Below are 21,315 nucleotides of genomic sequence, written 5' to 3' on the forward strand. Positions count from 1 at the left end.
CTTTTTTTTAACTCATTACCCAATTTACTTCAGCAGGAAGCCATATAGGTGTGATAGAACATGCAGTGGCCGTTCATCAAAGTAAGCTCAGAGGTGAGGTGTGTGTTTACAGTGGTCTTGGACAACCGTGGTATGTTGGCTCCCGCTCCAGCTGTTTTTGTGCTGTTAACGCAAGCGTCTGTCCTGTGCTCTTGTGAATCGCTGGGAAAAGACTAGATCTGTCCTGTGACAGTACCTGGGTCTGTAGCACTGTAGAAGTTAATTCAAAGAAATTGTTTGCCTCTTCAGAAGCTGGATCCATAGGAGCTCTCGTTGCTTACTGCGTGTTTTGCAATACGGAGTGTTTCCCAAGAGTGGTGGTTTAATGAGCTCTTGCTGGCACTTGACAAACTGTCCTGTTGGCTTCCTGCTAGATGCGTATGCTGCAAATTAAAAGATTGTTTATGCTATAAAATGGGACAGCCTTAAATGCTCTTTGTTGTGCTTTTCTACTGAAAGAGTGTTCTGTTCTGCTTTGTTAAACGCTGCTATGATTTAATCCCTGTGAAGTCAGTGGGCCAAATTTTTTTTTCCTGGTGTAAACTCCATTAAACCCTGTGGAGCTGCACCTTCTGGCTCATATGTAGGCATAAATCATGACATGGCCTAAGCTACTGAATTCTGTGGAGTGACAATATGGACAGCAAGGAGATTTATTAATGATGATAAACTTAGAGACATCCACATATAGACGAGTGCCTTAAGCATAATTTAAAACATCTCAAACAGCAGATGTTCTGTATTTCACACAGGTAAGGTAGGTTGAGAAATTTTAAAAACTAACTGTCTAAGTGTGCTGGTTTTAGCTGGTTTTCTTCGTAGTAGCTAGTATGGGGCTGCGTTTTGGATTTGTGCTGTGTGTTGATAATGCAGAGATGTTTTCGTTACTGCTGAGAAGTACTGTCACAGAATCAAGGCCTTTTCTGCTCCTCACACCACTCTGGCAGCGAGTAGACTGGGGGTGCACAAGTTGGGAGGGGACACAGCTGGGACAGCTGACCCCAACTGACCAAAGGGATGTTCCACACCATATGACGTCATGCTCAGCATGTAAAGCTGGGGGGGAGGTTGGCAGGAAGGTCTGCTGTTTGGAGACTGGCTGGGCATCGGTCGGTTGGTGGTGAGCAATTGTTTTCATTTGCATCACTTGTCTTTCTTGGGTTTTATTTTTCTCTCTTTGTTGTTTTCCTTTTCATTACAATTATTATTATTATTATTATTATTATTAATGTTATAATAATAATATTTTATTTCAATTATTAAACTCTTCTTATCTCATCCCACAAGTTTTCTCACTTTTACCCTTCCAATTCACTTCTGCCATCCTGCTGTGGGGGGGAGTGAGTGAGCGAGCGGCTGGGTGGTGGTTAGTTGCAAGCTGGGCTTAAACCACGACACTAAGCTAGCCACAAATTCTTGCTAAACTATTAAGTAACTTCTCTTTTTTCCCAATTTTTTCTTTCTGTTTTCATTACTTTTGTGCCTATAAATCTGAGATGGAGGAGAAAATGTACCACTAAGGTGACACACTTAGTACCTGGGCAGGGCCAGCTCTGTTTGCTTTCCAGCTCTTCTTGATGCAAATGACTTCTGAGAATGACCAAAGCCGTCCCACATGAGCAATCCTGCAGTAGCAGCAGAGACCAGGAGAGGAGCCACTGACAGCACCCCTGCGTGTCCGGCAGCCCCAGCCTGGAAGACCTAAGGGCAGCAGTGGGTTGCAGCCTTTGCTGATACTTGTAGAGGGCGGTAGCCACCCAACATGGGCTCTGCTGTGTCTCCCTCCTCCATACTGCAGCTACACATCTCCAGTTGTTGAACTGGAATAGAAGGGTGATGCATTAGCTACAGATAACACTGGCCTTCATATAAGAAGGCATTTGTTACACACTTCAGAAACAAATGTATTTAGGTAACAATTTGAGAAGCCAGCATGAAGTGTTAAGCTTAAAACTGAAAAGCCTGAACAGTTGTCTGACTGGCAGATACTTGGACAGAGAAAGCTTAGAAAGTTAAATAACCGTATAAAAACGTACCATTGACGTGCAGGGGCTAATCAGGCGTTGCTAAATAAGTGCAAGCAGCTATTTCCTGTGATGTTGCTAGTTTGTATATTCTATTGATTACTGAATTAGCAAATGAGTCAAATTACTTTGCTTCATGATGAACAGTTAACCAACAAAGGAACTCCCAAGGGATCTAAAGGACTCTGCTCTGACTTCAAAATGGATGTTTCTGCAGATATTTAGGAAAAAGAAAATAAAACAGAGCATAAAGCAGCCTACAGAAAGTCACACTTGCAGGAGTAGGTGGCTGACTGGAGCTAAGCCACTGTTCAGCATGTGGCAGAACATGTCTTAAACAAGCTGTACGATACAAGAATATTTGCCTGAACATACTGACTTTTTCTGAACATGAAAATGTGGAGTGTTTAAAGAAGCAGCCTCACTTTCCTCACTGAAGGATGAGAACAAAGGAGACTTGTCCAGCTTGATCGTTTCAGACCCTGGCCAGAAGTACAAGTTTCTCTTTGTCTGGGCAGATCTGCAAAAAGCAGCAGCCTGGTTGCATTGTCCTTCAGGAAGCATGTAGAGCACCTTCTGGTATTTCATAGTTTGCTCTCTGAAGCCAAAGCATCTGGATGAGAGGGGCCATGAAGGGAACTGTCTTGTCTGGCCTGTAACAGCATGTCTTGTTTGGTAACAATTAGTCTTGTCAGTGGCAGGCATCTGTTAATTCTGCTTTTAAGAATCCTATCTAGGAAGACTGATGTTATGACAGCTGTACGCTAATTTTCTTTCCAGATTTAACATCTTGAATGAATTCCTGAATGAAGTTTCTAGCTATGCCAAAGAGTCAGTTGTTACAGCCTTGAAGCTAAGCTGAGACCATACCTTCCAGACAGTCTCAAAATAAGTTGCAAACTGCCTAGGACAACAAGTAATAAAAGCCTAAGTATCTTGCAGAGATTAAACATTTTCTGAATTATTAAAATCCAGTGCATTTTATTTGTGTTTCTCTAACATGTTTAGTTTTTGTTTTCTAGAAACTGAAGTTTCCCCATAGTTTACTTGTCTTAGTAGACTCGAGTCAGGTTAATTTAGCAATGAGAATTTGAGCTAGTTGGTATCTAAAATTAGGTCAAAGGCTTTCAGAATAACTTGAAAATTTCCTAGACAAAAAGGGGAAGAGGTTTTTTAAATGGTAGTAAATTTAGTATTTAACTACCTTTTGAACTGTTAGTTAAAGCAGCATAAAAGCTGTAAGCCACTGTACAGTTAATAACCACAGTTACTGCACACAAATTGTTTTGAATTTCCTCCAACGTTGTAGTGTGAACGCTGAAGTAGTAATACTTGCCTGTGAGTACCAGCTGTGGGGAAACAACTGAACTTGCACTGTGCAGTAGTTAAAAACTTATATAAATTCCAGTTAAAATTACTGAGTTTGAGCTAACATGAACACTCCCATAATTCTGGAAAACTTAATTGAAGATTAATAAGAATCTGTATGTGGCGTCCATGGTACCTCAGTCATTAGCCGAGCTTCACAGAGAACCCCAGTGAAGATGAAAGCCTAATCAAATTGCTTTGGCTTTCAGCTTGAAGTGATGGAGGTTATGATGTGTTTCAACGGATATTTCTCATCTGGGGCTGCAACTGGGTTTCTTGTCTACCTGCCTTCTCTGAGATCTGTTTCCTTAGTGCAGGAGCTACCTGGAGACAGCTTTTGGTCTAGAAATCAAATGTAGCTGTAAGAACTCCTCATGAATAAGCTCAGTCTGTAGCAGTCATTTTTCTTATGTCAAGGCTTGTACTAGTAGGACACAAGAGTGCAAAAAAAGTATTTATTTATTTGTTTATTTATTGGCTGCTGTGACATGCAGAGGAAATAGATCAACAGCTTAAGGTAAAGTAGGACCTTTCAGTGCACTTTTCCTAGGTGGAAATTAGCTCTCCACATGTTACTTGAGTTGGACCATTTTTGTGTTATGGGCTCTGAATTGTTTTCAGCTGACTTATCACTAAATTTATAATCATCCTTCTCTGGCCAAAGAAGGTTTAGAGGAAAAAAATAGCTTTTGTGTAAAGTCCTTAAAGAACCTCCAAACACCTCCTGATGTTTCCAACCTGGGCCTTCATGATGAAAACCTTGGAACAACTCCAGTGTCCTCTTGTATCACAGCTCTACTAAAGCTACCTAGCTTTATCCACACACCTCATCTTCTAGGCCCTCCTCACTTTTACTAGCAATTTCTCCAGTGCAAATGTCTGTTGTGGGACAGTTAATGAATCTTCTGTGGGAGTTTCTCTTCTCCTCCCAGAACTTTGTTGCTTTTCTCCTTCCTGACCACAGTTAATGTGCTCTTTACAGCCTAGACAGAAATGTAAAGGGCTGCAGATTTCGTGGGCTCTGTCCTGGATGCCAGCAGCTGGGTGCACCTTCCTTGCTGGTTGCAGGAGATAACATGAGCCAAAGAACTGAAAGGTCTGATCCTCCCATAAGCCAGACATACAAGTTATTCATAACTGAACTAGTGAACCCAGAACCCTTCCTATCTCTCTGGTAAAACTTGGATGCCTTCTTTAACAAAGATTGTGGGAATGTCTCTTGAAAGCCATTCTATAAATTCCTTCAGATCAATAGTTACTTTTTGAGAGATATTTCCAGAAGTCTTTCAGAAAGAAAAAGGATACAGAAGGAAATGCTTATATACCTATTTTTTAACTTCATTACAAAAGATTAAATACACTGTTGAAAACCTGAAATATATTTAGTTGTATCGGACCAAAAGAAATAAGCACATGCGTGCTACCTGCCAGGCTGAACTGTTTAACTGAAGTTATGAACACTAGTCTCCAAGGGAGCATTTTTAGAATTCACCACACTGATATTTCTCTTCTCCAGGCAATGCTGGAATGCTTCACCTACCACTCCTTGTTTTTCAGTAAGTCTAAAGGAATTAAGACCACCAGGGCTTTGTACCTTTCTGAGAGTTGGCTCAGGCTTTAATGTTATTTGCACTAGGGATTTTGGAAATATTTGTTATCTTCTCTCGGAAACTTACTTTTCTCTTGATAGTAGCATCGGCTGGAAGAATATGGGAACTGCAAGCTTATCAAAATTAACTGATCGGTCTGGAGAATTCACACAACAAGGAAAAATGCAGCTTTCCATACACCTGGCTTAACCTTACTAGCCACATGTAATATCTCATTTCCATCTAAACCATGCAGCCGTGTTATGGAAACTCTGTAATGGGGAGAGGGAGGATATCCTACATGCTGAAGGCTGGCTGTGTTGTCTTTTATTGGTGGTTTCTAGAGCACTTGGGCATTAGTGAAAATATTGAATTTATTTTTTCCTAGAGGATAGACTGAACCTCCTGTAATTCCTTATAATTATGGATCCTAATTTTTTTCAACCTAAAATTCATATTAGTATTCTCAGAAATAAGTCGATGCATAGTTTATTGCTGTTTTGCAACATCTATGTGAAATCACTGGACAATACCAGTGTTCAAAAATGCTGCCAATTGCTCTGATCAGAGATGTGGGTATCTGTCTTTTACAGACTAGACCAGGGCCATCGTAATTGCTTGAAGCCCTGTCTGTGTGCTGCCATATCTGAAGCATCTAACTACTGCAGATTAAAAACTGCAGCAGAGAGGACAGGAAATGAGAGCATCATTTCCCTCTCAAGTGCCAGAGAACTACAAACAAGAGAGAGGTCGGTTTGCAGCAGAGTAACCACTAGAATTAATCATGAACATCTGAGCTGGAATTGACAAGTGACTGCGGTGTAGGAAAACCATCAGGGGCTTCTCCACCAATGTGCACTTGTGATATAAGCGTTCTCTTAGTCATAAATATTCTTTGCTAAGATCTTTACACATGAGCAGTAGGGAAACATAAAGTACTTCTTGTGCTGTACCAAACAGACAGAGGCTTCTGGCCATCTATTTGCCTGTGCAGCTGTATTTAGGCATCTATGTATTATTTGTGCTGTGTTGGTAACAGAGGAACGTAGGATGGGAAGGATTTCCAGACTCAGTGAGTCCAGTCATCTGCTAGTCGAGGCTTTCAACAACCCTATTGATGCATTTATCATATTCCATTTTCAAATAGGATAGACTGTTTGCATCCTTTGCTCCCACGTAAACCTGTTCCAGAAATTCGTTCATATGGTAGTTGAAAGGCAGTCTTCTAATTGCCAGCATAGACATATTCCTGGCCAATGTTATAACTGATCAGTATCTGCCAGCCTTGACCATTGCTTAAGTAGATCTAGCTCACAACTGCATGTTGTTAACCTCTTCTCCGTGCTTCCACACTTTTCTTCCTTTCATGTTTCCAACTGATGAGCCACAGCTTATAGAAGGAATTGTTCTACTGGTCCCTGAAACTTTGTTCTATGCGATTTCATTCTGGGACTGTGGCTCCATCTTCAAGGTCATCCTGCATCTACTTTATGGTAGTCCAGTCATGCTCTTAATTAATGCTGTGTATTAACTTTGAATGATTAGAGTACTTAATCAGAGTACTTCCTATTGTACTTTCTTTGCTGAGACAAATAATGAAAATATCAAGTAAAATTGGTCCCCAAAACCAACTTGGACAAAATCTACCATTAGCCTCCCCCAGGCCTAGAAATTCATTCAGACCAGTCTATTGTTATCTTACCTGCTAGCCAGTTCTGCCTTGTTTTAATTCCTATCCTTTTCTTTTTAGCTTATAATTTCCCTTGGATATTATAAAGGTTTCTTTTTTCTTTTTTTTTGCTTTTTTTTTTAAACTAAGTTTCCAGAAGATTGGATTTATCCTGTGTTTTTTGTCTTTATCAAAGGCAGATGTCACGTTAGTTTGACACAATCTGTTTACCCATACTGTATGTATATAATTTTCCATTTATCTACATATTGTTAATTTTTCTTTCCTTGAATTGATTCCTCTGTGACCTTATTGCTCTCTACAACTACCTGAAAGGAGATTGTAGTGAGGTAGGTGTTGATCTCTTCTCCCAAGTAACAAGTGATAGGACGAGAGGAAACAGCCTCAAGTTGTGCCAGAGGAGGTTTGGATTGGATATCAGGGAAAATTTCTCACTGAAAGTGTTATCAAACACTGGAACAGGCTTCCCAGGGAAGTGGTGGAGTTACCATCCCTGGAGGTATTTAAAAGACGTGTAGATGTGGTGCTTAGGGACATGTTTTAGTGGTGGACTTGGCAGTGCTAGGTTGACAGTTGGACTTGATGATCTTAAAGGTCCTTTCCAGCCAAAATGATTCTATGATTGAGAAAGCCGTAGGTTGCTATGTAGGTCACAGATCTGTAGTTTCCTACATTAGATTCCCCTAACATTCTTGTCCCTTCTTTAAACATAGCTATTGCTTGTTATTCACCAGCTATATCACATCATCCTCTTTTCCCCATCATCAGTTGAATCATTTATTAAAATCCTTGCTCTTGAGTTTCAGTTTTATATGACAGGTTTTAAATGTTGAGAGCTAAAGAAAGTTTAATCCTCTGCTGAGTTGCATGAGTGCAACTCGGTTTGCACCCGCCTCAGACATGGTCATTTTCTAGTCATTAATTGCTGTCCTGCCTCACTCTTCCCTGTTGAGGACAGACAGATTTCAGCCCAGATCAGTCATGTCCTATGGCACTAGCTTTACCATGAGCTTTAGAGTCTGAATCTGTTTGCTGTAGTGAATGTTTAGTGATATGGTAAGTAGATCAGATGGAGTTGGGGATACCAGGAAAGACTCAGAGCTACCAGCATCTTACTTAGCTGAGACAGATCCAGGTTCAGTTTCCTCACCTGAACAGAGCCAGGAGACTTCATCTCTCTCCTACATCATGGATGAATAGCCTGGTGTCAAGGTATTTCTTTTTGCTCTGTGATGTCTCTCAACGTTTTGGCAAAAATGAAATAGCATAATTTAAAAGGACACGGTTTCATTCTGATACAAAGCAAACTGATTTTCAAATCTCAGAAATGTTGCAAAATGGAAAACAGATTTTCCATATTGGTGTAGTCACTATATTTTTACTGAGGTCAGGTCTGCCTGTGCCTGTCAAAGTGCTGCTTTACTTGCTGAGGATAGTTATCAAGTGATGCACAGAGCTGCTGCTGCTGCCCAGAGCTGAAAATGACGCCCCTTCAGTGGTCTTAGTTTGTCTTGGAGTGAGAGACTGGGTACATGTAATTTTTCTGTGTTGTCTTCTCATGTAGAGCTAGAAGGAATTTTTTGTTCAATTTAGAGTGACAGGTGTAAACACGCCCTCTGGCTGTAGTTTGAAAAAGGGGGTGGTTGCACCACCTACATAGTGCTTGACGTTTGATAACACTCGATGCTTGTGATGATTATTTGGCATTTTTTAAAATTGGTGAGAAAAATCTAAAACAGAACAAGTTCTGAAGTATTATGAGAAAAAGAATTATAAAAGAAGCAGGATCCGCAGTTCCTACTTTCTCCTCATGATAATTTTGCCTTTGCAGTGAGCGGCTAAAGTGGTAAGAGCAGCGCTGACTAGAAAGTAATTAAGGCTTCTTCATTAATTAAACAGAAAAAAAGAGATAAGTGACATTTGCATTTGTTGATGGCTTCTTCATGGTAAGTGAATTGCTGGATGGTTGATGTTGATGTTTTCCAGTTGATTTCCTTTGGTTTCTTGGCTGGGATTGTAGCACAGATTATTATTGTCTCACACATCTGCTAGAGGATGTGTTTCCCTTGTACCTCACCGCTCACAAACATGTGAATAACTTCCATATTGACCACTTGTACGTGTATCACCACAGCGACGTAGGAAGAGACATTCCTGTAGGCGTACAGAGCTCTTGGATGTGCTGTATGTGTTTGTTTTTCTCACCTACTGTCCCACTCATGTGCTCTGTGCCCACTTTTAATTGAATTATGAGTAGTTTGGAGCATGACTTAGGAAGTATGCTTTCTTTCAGTTTTTAGTAGTTACATTGTAATTTCTCTGGAATGATTGTGAGTCAGGTATCTGCCTGCCAGCAAGACACAGCGTTGCAGGAGTAATGGCATTAGGGAGGAAACTTAATCAGAACATTTGCATTTATTGGTCCAAACCCTGAAACACACACCACACCTTCTTCTTCAGTAATGCTGTTGGTAGCCGAAGGTGCTGAGCAGGTTCTTAGTCCTTGGCCATTCATTGCTAGAAAATAAGCATAAAATTTGGTATGCATTTCATATGACATAGTTAAGCTTTTCACATATTGGCATTTTCCCCTGTGCTTTTCTGAGAATTTTAGCATTTATCTGATGTTGCTACTCTTTTTGTTTGCAACAGCTGACTTTGTATTTTAGTGTCTGGAGACACTCCTGTTTGCTAGATCAGAAGAAGCTATCTGCCTAAGAGGTTCCTATCCTTCCCTGGTGGAAGTGATACACATTTCAACTCACCATGCATGAGTATGTGTGTGTGTAAACAGGACAGAGAGGTGTGCTGCGGTAGAGAAAAATTGTTGTTAAAAGACTTAAATGAAGTATTGTTTAACCCAACCCTTCCATTTAGTACTAGAAGTAGAGAGAATTTAAATATTAAACGCTGCTGGGTTTGTGTCCTTAGGCTTTGCATTTGAAATTAGCCATTCTCTAAGGTAATACTCATTTTCTTTGCTCCTTGATTTGCTTTTTTAGCTATGCAGCTGATGTTAATGCTTCTGGGCTCTTAGGGAATAGTTTGATGGTTTGTAGGAGCGGATCCAAAGGAAGTCTGCTTTCACGGTAAAAGAAGGAAAAGGAGACAGGATATGGATGCTAAACTGATCAACAAGTCATACGTCCTTCCTTCCTTCCCTCCCCCTATTAGTTCGGCATACAACGTGCAGTAGGATGTCCTTTTTCACCCTGGATCCTTTCCATGCAACTGTTTTTAGTTCTTACTATTTAAAATAACATTTATTGTTGCTTACCCTAACTACCATCAGCAACACATTCTGCCAATAGCAAATGCTATAAAAATGGGCAAGGCTATAGAGACCTACCTCTGACAATCCTATAGACTATAAAGGAAAAACAAAGATGAGGGTGAAGGGAAAAGGTAGATCATCTGGGCAAAGTGATACAATATTCTGTTTGCCTACTTTGGGTGTTGTTATCCTGATTTCTTCTGTTCATGTTGTCTGCTGGTTGTTTTACCTTATTTTCCCCTTGCTTCATTTATGCTTTCTCTTCATTGCTTACGTAGGATAGTTTTACTTCCTGTTTTGTAAAGGACAAATATGTTTAATGGTCCCTTTGTAAAATCAGGGAAAGGACATAGGTTTTTTTCTCATTAGATAGCTACCTGGGATCCAACTCTAGATCCTTTATGCCACTGCAAAGTCTCTCTCAGGTACATGTTGTTTGGAGGTATGGGGGACAAGTGCATTAAAACTCAGAAGGCAAGTAAAACGAGCACAAATGGTGAACCATATCCTTGGCATCACCTCACTCCCAAGAAAATATGTTATTTAAAAGTCAATTCATGTTTTAGGGGTTTGCTTACCTTTTGTGAACCCGGGAGGTTCCATGGTGGTGGAAGTCAATAGGCATTCATGTGGACCTATATACAGAAGAGGGACTCAAAATTACTTTAAAAGTCCAGAGGGCAGGAGAAAATTATTCAAGCATGGCGGAGGAAGAGGGGTAAAAGCATAATAAAATAAATAGACATGGTAGACTCCTTGTTAAGTTCTTAAAGATGATGTGTGACAGTTTGGTGGAGATGTGTAAAATATGTTTTATCTGCAAAGGTGGTAACTCTTGGGGTATTGCATGTTATATCGGCTCTAAGAGATCAGGAGCCACACCTGACTCCAGGACGAAAAGGTAAAAAAGGTTGAGGGGAGAAAAGCAATAGGAGCTTGGTTCTGCAAGGGCAGGGAAATGACAGAGTAGTCAAGTCTTTGGCATCTGGGTGGAAAGTGTCAGCTTTGATGCTAAGCTTGGTATAGGCACCTTAGAAACAGATGGAAAAGTAAAGTACCAAGATGACATTGTGCTGAGTTACTTGAATCTTTCTCTCTGGCTTCCCTATGGAGCCTGTCTGCCATGTTTTGTCTTCCAAGGAAGGCTCCTCATGGGTTATAAGGTGCTCCTTTGGTCCCAAAATTCCCATTTCCCCCCCTGCTTCACTCCATGTTTGTCAGTTCTTGCTGAGAGGAGCTGGTTCTGCTCTGTAGGGACAGGGCAACAGCAGCACCCAGGCGGTGAAATACTGTTGTCCTTCACAATTTCATTATTGCTAACACTCAGGATTTTACTGCAAGATAAGTGAAATTTGTTTTAATTACCACCTCAGTTGTTGGAGTCAATGATTAAATGAGAATCTCAGCTTTCACTTAAAAATAAATCTCCAGCATTTGTAGGTGTTGAGAAAGAGTTTGAAAATGTGGTAATGTGGTGTGAATTATACCCTAGAGGCTTAAAGGCTAGAAAACAAAGCAACAAATCAAAAAAAAAAAACAAACCTTCATTTTATTACTATTTTATCATCTGAGCTTGCTAAAAATCCTCATTATTTTTTTGGTGGTTGCTGTATGATTTTCAGCTACTTAGATTGATAATACTGCAGATCAAAAATCAGCGAAATTTGCTTCAGTTGTAAGAGTTTTAATTAGAAGTTCCATGTAAACATCTTTGCAGATTTTAAGCAGCCAATTGAGGAAATGTAAAGAGAAAAAAACATCATTTTTATATGAATGTTCAGCACTGTTGGATAAATCTTGAGTTTACACATAAATGTTATCGAAACCTACAGTCTGTCAATGGGTAGAGCAGGGCAGTGCCAGGCATTACGTACGTGGACTCCAAACTTAGTAAAACTGGTAAACGCTTAGTAACAAGAAGGGATTTTGTCCGTATTATGAACTGTGGTGTTTGTTCCAAGGCAAAATTATCTTTTCTTCTTAAATCTTTAAGGGATTCAGGACTAAATCTGTCAAACAATAGCATATTCATCCAAGGAGAACTAGAGTGCATTTAATTATCTTCATTCGTTGTCTCAGCACAGAGTGTGCTGATTATAGATAATGCTACCTTCGAAAGCACACTGTTAGCAAGAGCATTAGGTTTATTTTGGTAGATCAAATATGCACATTTCTTCAGACCTCTTAGATGTCCAGCTGCTGTTTTGAAAGCAGAGTTTCCAGGCATAGTTGCTCTTTGCTTTGACCTCTTGTGTTATTTTCTGGGTGGTGAGGAGGATGGCAAATTTTGTATTCCTTCTTTCCTCCTCTAGTAATTCTACTAGATATTGAAAGTATTTGCAGATAAAAGCAAATACTTTTCCTGTTCCTGTCCTGTAACCCTCTAATTTATTTATTTGTTTTCTTTCGAATGCAGATTTTAGTAATGTGCCTGATGTCACATCCAGCTTGAAAAGGAGCAGTACTGATGGCACTCTGGACCAAGTGCCACACAGGGAGAAGACTGATCCACCTTTCAGGGTAAGAACATGCTTGACATAACAATCCTTATGAACAAAAAGACTGTGTTGTAGTGTTAATGCTCTGCATTTTGTGGGAAAGAATTTAACGTATGGCACTAATTTGGAAAAAAAATTATGCATACTATCTGTACTTAGTGTTTTATTATCTTGAAGTCACCCTGACAGGTCAGCATCTATGGCACAGCTGCTGCATCTTCAAAAGCAGTGTGATGGGGGCAAATGGAAAACAGGTAGAGACTTGTCAAATTCATCTTTCTCTGTTGCTTGAACCCAGTTCTGCAGAGAATAGTAAAGCTACTGCAGCTTTCTGACTGATTCCGTTTGGTTCATGTTTTCTTTTGCTGATACTTCTAGGGGTTGTTGTTAAGATTGCAGTGACCATAGCAACACTCACTTAACATCAATAGTTTTAGACTGGACTGCAGACCTGGAGAGGTGCAGTGTTGACAGCCAGTGATTCTCACTCTCTAATTTGGAGAACTTTTATGTGTCTGCAGTTACTGTTTGACTTCAGCTGGAGTAATGGATGCTCAGACCTTCTCTCAGTCAGGACTTCGGAAGCTGAGGCAGGCACCCCCAGAATTAGTGTCCACCTTTGAATGCATTGGTCTTCGAAGAGCAATTTTTTGTCTGTTTTGCTCTGAGTCAGTCAAATTGCAACCTGTGTCCAACTCAAGTGCATATTGTTTTGAACCCCCCAACTGCTAGCATGGGGTAGTGTTTTCATGGTGGTGGCTGTGTTTTTACAAGGCATTGCCATTCTGACAACAGAAATGTTTTTGTTACTTCTGTTGATGAGTTGGTTGTATCTCCAAGCAAATTTGTGATAACACTTGCGTTACACTCTTGCATAACAAAAATGAAGTTAGAGTTTTGATCATTCTGGAATATATTACTGTCTTGTATTAGGTTGTATGAAAAATTGGTAGAGGTAAGGCAGAACGTAAAAACTCAAAAGACCAGAACAGGGAAGATAGATTGTGCCTCTAGCAGAGAGCTGATCCTCTCACTTTTGGCGTTACTTTGTAATCTACTTCAGTCTTTTATAGGTGACTTTATGCAGTTTCCCCTGAGAGTAAGGAAAAGCCTGGTGATTGTGGGTCTTTAGCCCATCTCCTGCTGCACAAGGGATTCCCGCAGAGATAATCTATATCCTGTGTAATGCATTGCTTACGCTCCCAAAAAGTCTTTGCAACCAGTCAAGAATAAACTGGATTTTTCTCCCCTTAGGACACATTGTTTCTTGGAAGTGGCAATGCGGATTTCTCTGCTGCCCTGTTTTAGGGCTTCTGTAGTGGTTTACGGGCAGGGATCTTTGCAGGAGCACAGCGGAGGTGACCCCAAGGCTTAGGATGCTCTGGTGGCTGGCTGCATGAGCAGGCTGATGTTTGGCCAGGTTCCCCGGGTGCCTTGGGGTGCCTTGCCTGCCTGGGGTACATGCTGCCCCCATGCACTGTGTGAACATACACAACTGAGCTCCCGTCCTGCTAGAGGGGAGGAGATTCTGGGGCATCAGCTTTGCTTTAGCAGAAAAACAAAGCCACTCCTGATTGTCTGTGTCAAATACACCAGATGACAGAAAATTAGGGAGAATTCAGCAGGATTTAAATACACGGAGAACAATGCATGTGCACTAGTTGTTGCTCTGAACACACTAAATTTGCTCCAATGCTCTAAATTATGTGCTGCAATTGAAGAGAGGAAAACAGAAAGGTCTGCTCCCTGCCCTCTCTCCAGCCTCAAATCTGTCACGTCTAGCAGTATTAATGGCTTGTGCACAATTTGCGGAAGTAACTGCCCGTGCCATACTGCAGTTCACTTCTTGGGTTGGCAGGCAGGTCTGCTAATGTCATTTGAAAAATTATCTGAAGCTGTCCTAGTTTTGTAGGTACAAGGGCGGAGAGTGGCTTGGCAATCAGAGGCAGTCTGACTTGAACTGCAGCTGTAAAAGAGTCTGTGACAGCTCTACAATTTCTGCAAATGGTTTGTAATTGATTGCTGTCTTTCTGTTGGAGGGTGCCTATTACTGTCAGAGCTTTTTGTCTGACCCTTTTGATTTCTCCAATAGATGTAGAATTTAAAAAAAAATCAAACCTCACCATAAATTTAGGTAGAGTATATTGTATGTGCTTTTGTGATTGGGTGTAAAAGGAATTAAAATGATTTCTGTTTTTATAGCTGTGATTTGGGTCTGCTTGCCAGGTGAACAATAGTTATTGCTAATAAAAGCTGGTTTGAGGAAATTGTGCAGCCTCAAAAAGCATAGCATCTGGATTTGGGTTGGTTTTTTTTTTTCCCCCCTTTGCCTTCTGTTTCCTGCATGTGCTAACTTGATCCACGCCTGTGGGAGAGCAGTAGCGGGGACACCTCAGTGTTAGGCGATGTCGCAGAAGTATGGGGGAGAGGGGATGTGTAAGCACAGCTCCGTGGAGAAGACGGTGGTGGTGCTGAGAGGTTCTGAGCATAGCCTGGAACAACAGGCAGTTTGGGATTATTTCAGGGGAGAGACAGCTAGAGATGCTCACTTCCCAGTTGACAGCAACTCTAGATGTAATTACTTGGCTCTGAGGGAGCAGACTCCTTTGAAGTTTGGTTGATTTTTGTCCCTTAACATGTAAGTAAATAAAAAACAGTCTTAAAACTTCAGATTTAATGGTTGCATGTCTGATTTCTAGATTTTGTGTTTCTTCATTTGGAGCATTTTCATTTGTTTGTTTTCCACTATTATTTTCTTCATCTCATACCAAGCTAAGGCTAAGCATCATCTTAACTGAAAGCACAGTAAGGCATTTCAGAAGTGCCTTGTAATCTCAAAGGAATAAGTCTTTTATTGCATGTGTACTACCTTCGAATATGCATTTGTTCAGTCAGTCATTCATTCATTTTTTGTAGTCCGATAAATGAATGAATTTAGAATAGTTGTATGTTTGTCTTTCATCTGAGAGCTAATAAATGAATTAGAAGGGTAATTGAGGATTGTTTCATTCCTGAAATGGAAGCTGTCCTTAAGTTATAAAGTATTATTAAAAACACATGGACATCAAGAACCATCCATTCCAGATGCTCATTAGTTTTTTTCAGCTCTGTATTCTCTGGGCTGCCCCATTTATACCTTTAACTTTATTTTCTATTTTATTTAACAAGGATAGATGTTATACACGTTTTCAAACTGTGTTAAAATACTGTTTATGTGGCAGTGGCATGTCATCCTTGCAATTGTTGGTTCTGGCGTATGTAGGCGTACTGTTGACAGAAGAATAGAGGACCTCAGAAAATCTGGGGATTGAGTATGCCTGTCGGTGCAATTAGGTTTAGTTGTGTTTAATCATTTTGAGAACTAATTTTCTGTGCTCCTGGTGCTCAGTTAAATCCTGGTATGTTGACAGTTGCCAAGAATCAAGCTCTCCGTACATCAAAGTAGCGTGAAGCTGAATAAATAAAAAATGCAACTTTTCCTTTAGCTACTTGTGATTTCTAATTGCAAACTGTATTGGTTAGAAATGTTTTCTCTAGCCCATGGTTTCTTTTAAGACGAAGTTCAGTAGTCTGTTACTAACTTGCTTATCTTTACTTTGTATTTTCGATATTTTAAAAATACCCTTTTATGAAAGACAAACATAGCTAAAAGGTGAAATTGTACCATATAAGTAACTACTATTCTAAGGTCTCTTGTAAGACTGCTGTCATCTGACTTTCAGTTGCTCTGAACCTTTTGAGTATCATCAGCGATAAGTATTTCTGAAATCATATTAAATTTTAACAGATGGAAAGAAGTAACTTCATATAAATGCGTGTGAGAGAGGGGGAAGATGTATTTTCACTTTAAATATTTTACAGATCATAAGAAAAAACCTTAGAGTAAACTCTGCAAATATTTCACATAACTTCATTACATTCTCAGCTGTACCTTAGAGTTCTTTAAGAAACCCAGTAAAAATAGCTAGTGTGGTGGTTTGTAATCATGGTAAAAATAGTCAATGAATGCAGAATGGTTTTATGCTGGCATCTTCAAAAATTAACATTGCAGATGCAGAAATGGAAGCTACTGTGATGAGAAACTTTGAATGTTAACAATAATTTGCTTTCTAAAGAATGGCCAACTGGTTTGATTTCATAATGCTTTTGAAGTGGTGCTATATTTCTTTCAAATAGTGAAGTAAAATTGATTCTGGGAATAAGCTGGGTATGGAGACTTACAGAAATTGCCTTTTTTTTGACTGTTGATTCTTAAAATAGTCAATCTACTCTCAGAACGGGTTATTGATCATATAACAGTATGTGTATATGAGCACAAGTCTATCCCCATCACCTCTTAATAAAAAATAAAATAAAAATACTACACACTGCAGAGGGAGAAAACTAACTTTTTTCCTTGGGAATACCATTCTTAATTCAGTGAACAGAAATTATGGTTAAAAATCCCTGAACACCTTTCCCTAGCATGGGCTGCTTTAGATTAGCTCAACTTACTTCTCCACTGCTCCTGTTTTGACAACCATGTTCACTTTCCCTCCATCTGGTGAGGAAATGAAGAACTGGCGACACGTCTGGTCAGCAGAGCACGTGGCACCTTTGGCAAACATAAATCTGCATCTCGTGTAGGGTGGAACATTTTCATCAAATGCTTTCAGCTTTCTGTAGGGATGAAGCGCAGGTCAGTGTAATGGCCCTACTTGAAATGTCCATATTTATAGATATAGGGGAAAAAAGAAAGCAGAAAAACTAGGCACTTGTGCACTTCAGAAGTTTGCTTTTGGATGCTCGAGTTTCCAATGTAATGTCAAACCAGCCTCCCAGTGCTTCTGAAGCATGTGTATTCTGTTTGTTGTGATGCCAGTTGTGGGCAGTCCTCCATTTGCCAGAGAGGAGCTTTTGCAAGTGCAGGGAGAAGTAGGTGTTTCCAAGAGCTCTGAATGTCTGGGATGATAGTGAGAAATCTGGGTTTTGGCCTCCCTGCATACAGTCCCACTTCTCGCGCCCAAGGAGCCAACGTGCAAACGTGCCTAACCTGGATAACTGTTGAAGTTTTTCTTCCAACCCATCTAAAGTGTGTGTGCAATTGAGCATCTGGTTTGCATGTCAGATGGTGTCTGAGCAGTGTGAATGCAGAGACTGAGACTGGGTCAGAAAGGAAACCCATTTTCCCACTAGTGCATCATCCAACTAACACGACAAGCTTCCCAAAACAGTGCTTTCAGCAGATGCAAAATACATGTGTTATGATTGCAAAAAGGAAATCCTTGTGTTACCTGTTTGCTGATTTCGCACGGCTATTTCTGTAGTGAAGATCAGCGAGTACTGTAGTTTACTGCATATGTGGTTTTGGCCTCTTGTCCATACAGCTTAGCCATGTACTGGAGGGATGGTTTTCATAAGTTGAAGAAATTAATATCTTGTCTTTAAACTGTCTAAAACTGATTTTGAAACCCTTTTATTAGATAAGTAGCACTAAAGCCATCAACTTCTAATGCAGATAGAGTAATTTAAGGGTAAAAATCCTGAGGTACAATATACATTCAGGTCTAGGTTCAAACTTGAATGAAAGAATGTATATCCTGTTGCTAGTCTGTCTGAATCTTAAATTGTTAAAGAAAAAAAGTGTGGTTTGATTTTGAGGTGGGGAAAGGGGCAAGTGTGACAGTTGCCATGGAATAGTAAAGGTGAAAGCAGTTAGTAATCATTATTCAAAGAGGCCAATCCCAGCAGAAAATTAATACAATTGTTCAATGTTTATGGATGATTTGAATGGTATTTTATCTTCCAGAAGAAAGCAAGTGGATGCTCAGAATGATGTATGCCTCTGATTTGTTACCTAGAAAACATTACACAAGCATGTGATCTGTAGCATATGGGCTGTGGGACAGGTCAGGGCATCATTATTCAAAACACACCCAGCAGCCTTCTGTGGGCGCTGTCAGTAAATGTAATCCTATATATTCAGCTGTGGTGGTTCATTTATTTATTTCGATCTGGTGATGACACTCATTCACTCTTAGACATGAGATAGGAATCATCAGTCTGTGTGTGTATATAAGCAGTGGATGATTGTCTTTTAGTGCGTAAATGTCAAGAAATGTTTATTCTTCCCCACTGAAGTTAAACAGTTTCCTAGTATGACTTTTCAGTGAGAAAGTTAAAGATTTACCAAAATATACTGAATTAGAAGGAGGATTTGCAATAATATGGTGTATAAAACATAAAACCTGAAAAGTACAAATCGCATTTTGGTTACATTTAGGATGGTGTGGCAGTGTATGTATGTGTGTTAACGTGTCTGGTAGATTTCAGAGCCGTATTTTTGTCCTTTTGGCATAAGTGGCATCCTTTCTTGCTAGTCAGTTAGTGACTCTTACCTCCAAAATCTCCCAAAGAAACATTAACATTGAAATAAAACTCTGGGAAATCCAAAAAAAAAAAAAAAAAAAAAAAAAGTGTGTGTGGAGTAATTTTGTTAAGCAAAGACTGTAAAGGTGACAAATCTTGGAAGGCGAATGTTTTGACTGATCAAGTAAACACCAGTTGTTGAGCTACTTTGAAAGAAAGCCAAGCAGAAGTGACCAGAAGCTCAACAGAGATCCCTCTGGAAAAAGTAAAATAAGAGGAAGAAAAAACTACTGGCATGCCCATATGGCCCCAAACCTATTTCTTGCATGGAGGCAATTCCAGTTAAACGATGTTCATGGTGATAGCTTCTCATTAACTCTATTTTGCATTGCCTGGGCAGTTCCCACTTGCACAGCATGTCATTAATTGCAGGAGAGCTGCCTGCCTGAAGGTTTACTCAGCATCCATAGGACATTAAAGATCTTTCTTTTAATCATGAGAACTTCTCTTTAGCAGTTGATGAGATCCAAAAGCTCGGGGAGTAGTCTGCAATTAAAATCCTTTTTTCCTGTTCTTTGTAGGAAGGAGATTAACAATGTAGTACTCTCAAAATCATATATACTCTTCTGCAATCCAAGTGTCATTTCCTTCTAGATGTGACATGCATTTAGGGAGTCTAAGAGATAACGTGGGAAAATAGCATGTTCCTCAGCAGTTTCCTCCAGGTTTTCCTTGATTCATTTGTGCCTAGAGGGGACAGTTCTGCATCGAAAGCACGACAGAAGCCCGTGGGGAGCTCTGCTAATTATTGTGCTTCCCTCGCAGACAGCCCAGCCTGTGGTGAGCCAAACCAGGGTTGCTGGCTCCAGTAGCGTGGAGCCACGGACGGACCCCTGCTGTCATCATGCACCTTTTGAGAAGGGTATCAGTGATATGAGTGAAACTGTAGCCTGTTAGAAGTTTGTAAGAGTTTTGCTAATTAATTTAGATTTCGGTATTTTATTCCATCCCTTAGAGAAGGCAGCAAAACTGGTGGACTATAGGTTACAGAAGGCTTGCTGTAAACCTACCAGTGAGTGGTAAAGAAACTTTAAATGCATTTAAATTAAAGTACCTACTTGGTACTGACTCCAGTCCTGGATTTCACTTCGTTGCATTGATCCTGCAGTTCTTTAAATGCAGCAGAGCCACCATCTGGATGGCCCAAAATTCAAATACTACAGTTGCCTGCCTTGGCTGACATAGTGAGCCAATGAAACCATGAAGCTTAAAGCGTGAAAGGCACTGTATCTAGAGTGAGCCTGTGAGTAGACGTTAGGTAAAGCTGTAGATGGAGACCTGCGTGCATAGTTCCTGTTAGGGAGGCCCAAGAACAGCAAGAAAGAAGACCAAAGGGAGACTGCAGTTCTTGCATGCAAAGGTGTGAACTTGTGTTGCTCTGTTTTGTGCTATTACATTGAGTTGCTGAGGTTTGAGGGGGAGGTGGTATTTGTTGTCTTGCCTCTGACTGAAGGAAGCGTCCTCTCAAAAGTACCATGACAGTTGTCTGTGTAAAATATGCAGATGGTTTTGATCAGGAGAAGAAATTGTGCTTGCAAATGAAAGAAGCCAGTGGGAGATGACTTATAATGCAGCTTCTCTTTGTAGTCTTCTGGGAAAAATCCATGAGGCTTACCTGCAGGTGAAAAGAGAAGTATATGACAACAGTCCTGGTTCATTGCAACAGGATACAGTTGGCAGTGTCTCTGCAGACACTTGTGACTTCGGTGATGAAGGGCAGGAAGCTGCCTGGGAGTCCACCACCCTGGGCCTCCAAAGGCAACCCTAGTCACCTGCAGTGCAGGATATGACGGCAGCCTTTCACTTTGCAATGAAAGGCAGAGATATCTAATCACACTTCTGACAGACCCAGGGAACTGCGTAACCTCTCTGCCAGCTGTAGATTATGTGGTGGGTTTTTTTTAAGACCGAGATACTGTTCAGTTACCTTGCTGACAGTAACATTCATGTTTTTTTCCTTTCAATGCAGAAGCATTTAAGCACAATTTTGGTGCGTGCCAAGGTATATGATGTGCCCGGCAGTTACTGACAGGACACAAAGTCACTTCAAAGTCACACAAAGTTGCAATTCAGGATTTCAGACAAATACTGCATTGGGGGTACCCTCGTACACTTCGACAAGGCTTTGATTCCTGTTCTGTGCTGTCAGAAACATGTAAGGCCAAAGGTAGATCTGAAATGCCAAAACTGAACAAATCTGCTACCTGCAGCAGATTCTGCAAAATCAAAGATAACAAAAAGATACCTGAAAGGAAGGAATAGGAAGGAAAATTAAAAAATTAAGGGATCAGCTGAGTCAGATACACAGGGAAGTTCCAACAGATTTTCATGTTTTGTGACGTGTTGTCCATAGTACCGTGTGCCTCTGTCTCTACTTGTTAACATACTGTGGGTGGACGTAGACCTTCACTCACATGGTGATTAT

The 21,315-nt window shown here is 40.3% G+C and overlaps 1 protein-coding gene across 2 annotated transcripts in view; it reads left to right on the forward strand.

Annotated features, from left to right (window-relative positions):
• The window catches only part of TIAM2 (TIAM Rac1 associated GEF 2), a 188,904-nt gene that overhangs the window by 141,986 nt on the left and 25,603 nt on the right, over positions 1 to 21,315 (forward strand). The window contains exons 1-2 of one of the 2 annotated variants that reach the window (XM_068406029.1): positions 57 to 93; positions 12,401 to 12,504. Coding sequence is in view for 1 of the 2 variants with exons in the window: in XM_068406037.1 (XP_068262138.1) it covers positions 12,401 to 12,504 (104 nt within the window). In the remaining variant the exon portion in view is untranslated. Of the gene's footprint in view, positions 1 to 56; positions 94 to 12,400; positions 12,505 to 21,315 lie in introns of those variants that run through there. The other variant, XM_068406037.1, reaches the window with a different exon arrangement.

Source organism: Nyctibius grandis, chromosome 1, assembly GCF_013368605.1.
Source record: "Nyctibius grandis isolate bNycGra1 chromosome 1, bNycGra1.pri, whole genome shotgun sequence".
In the NCBI taxonomy this organism is placed as follows: Eukaryota; Metazoa; Chordata; class Aves; order Nyctibiiformes; family Nyctibiidae; genus Nyctibius; species Nyctibius grandis.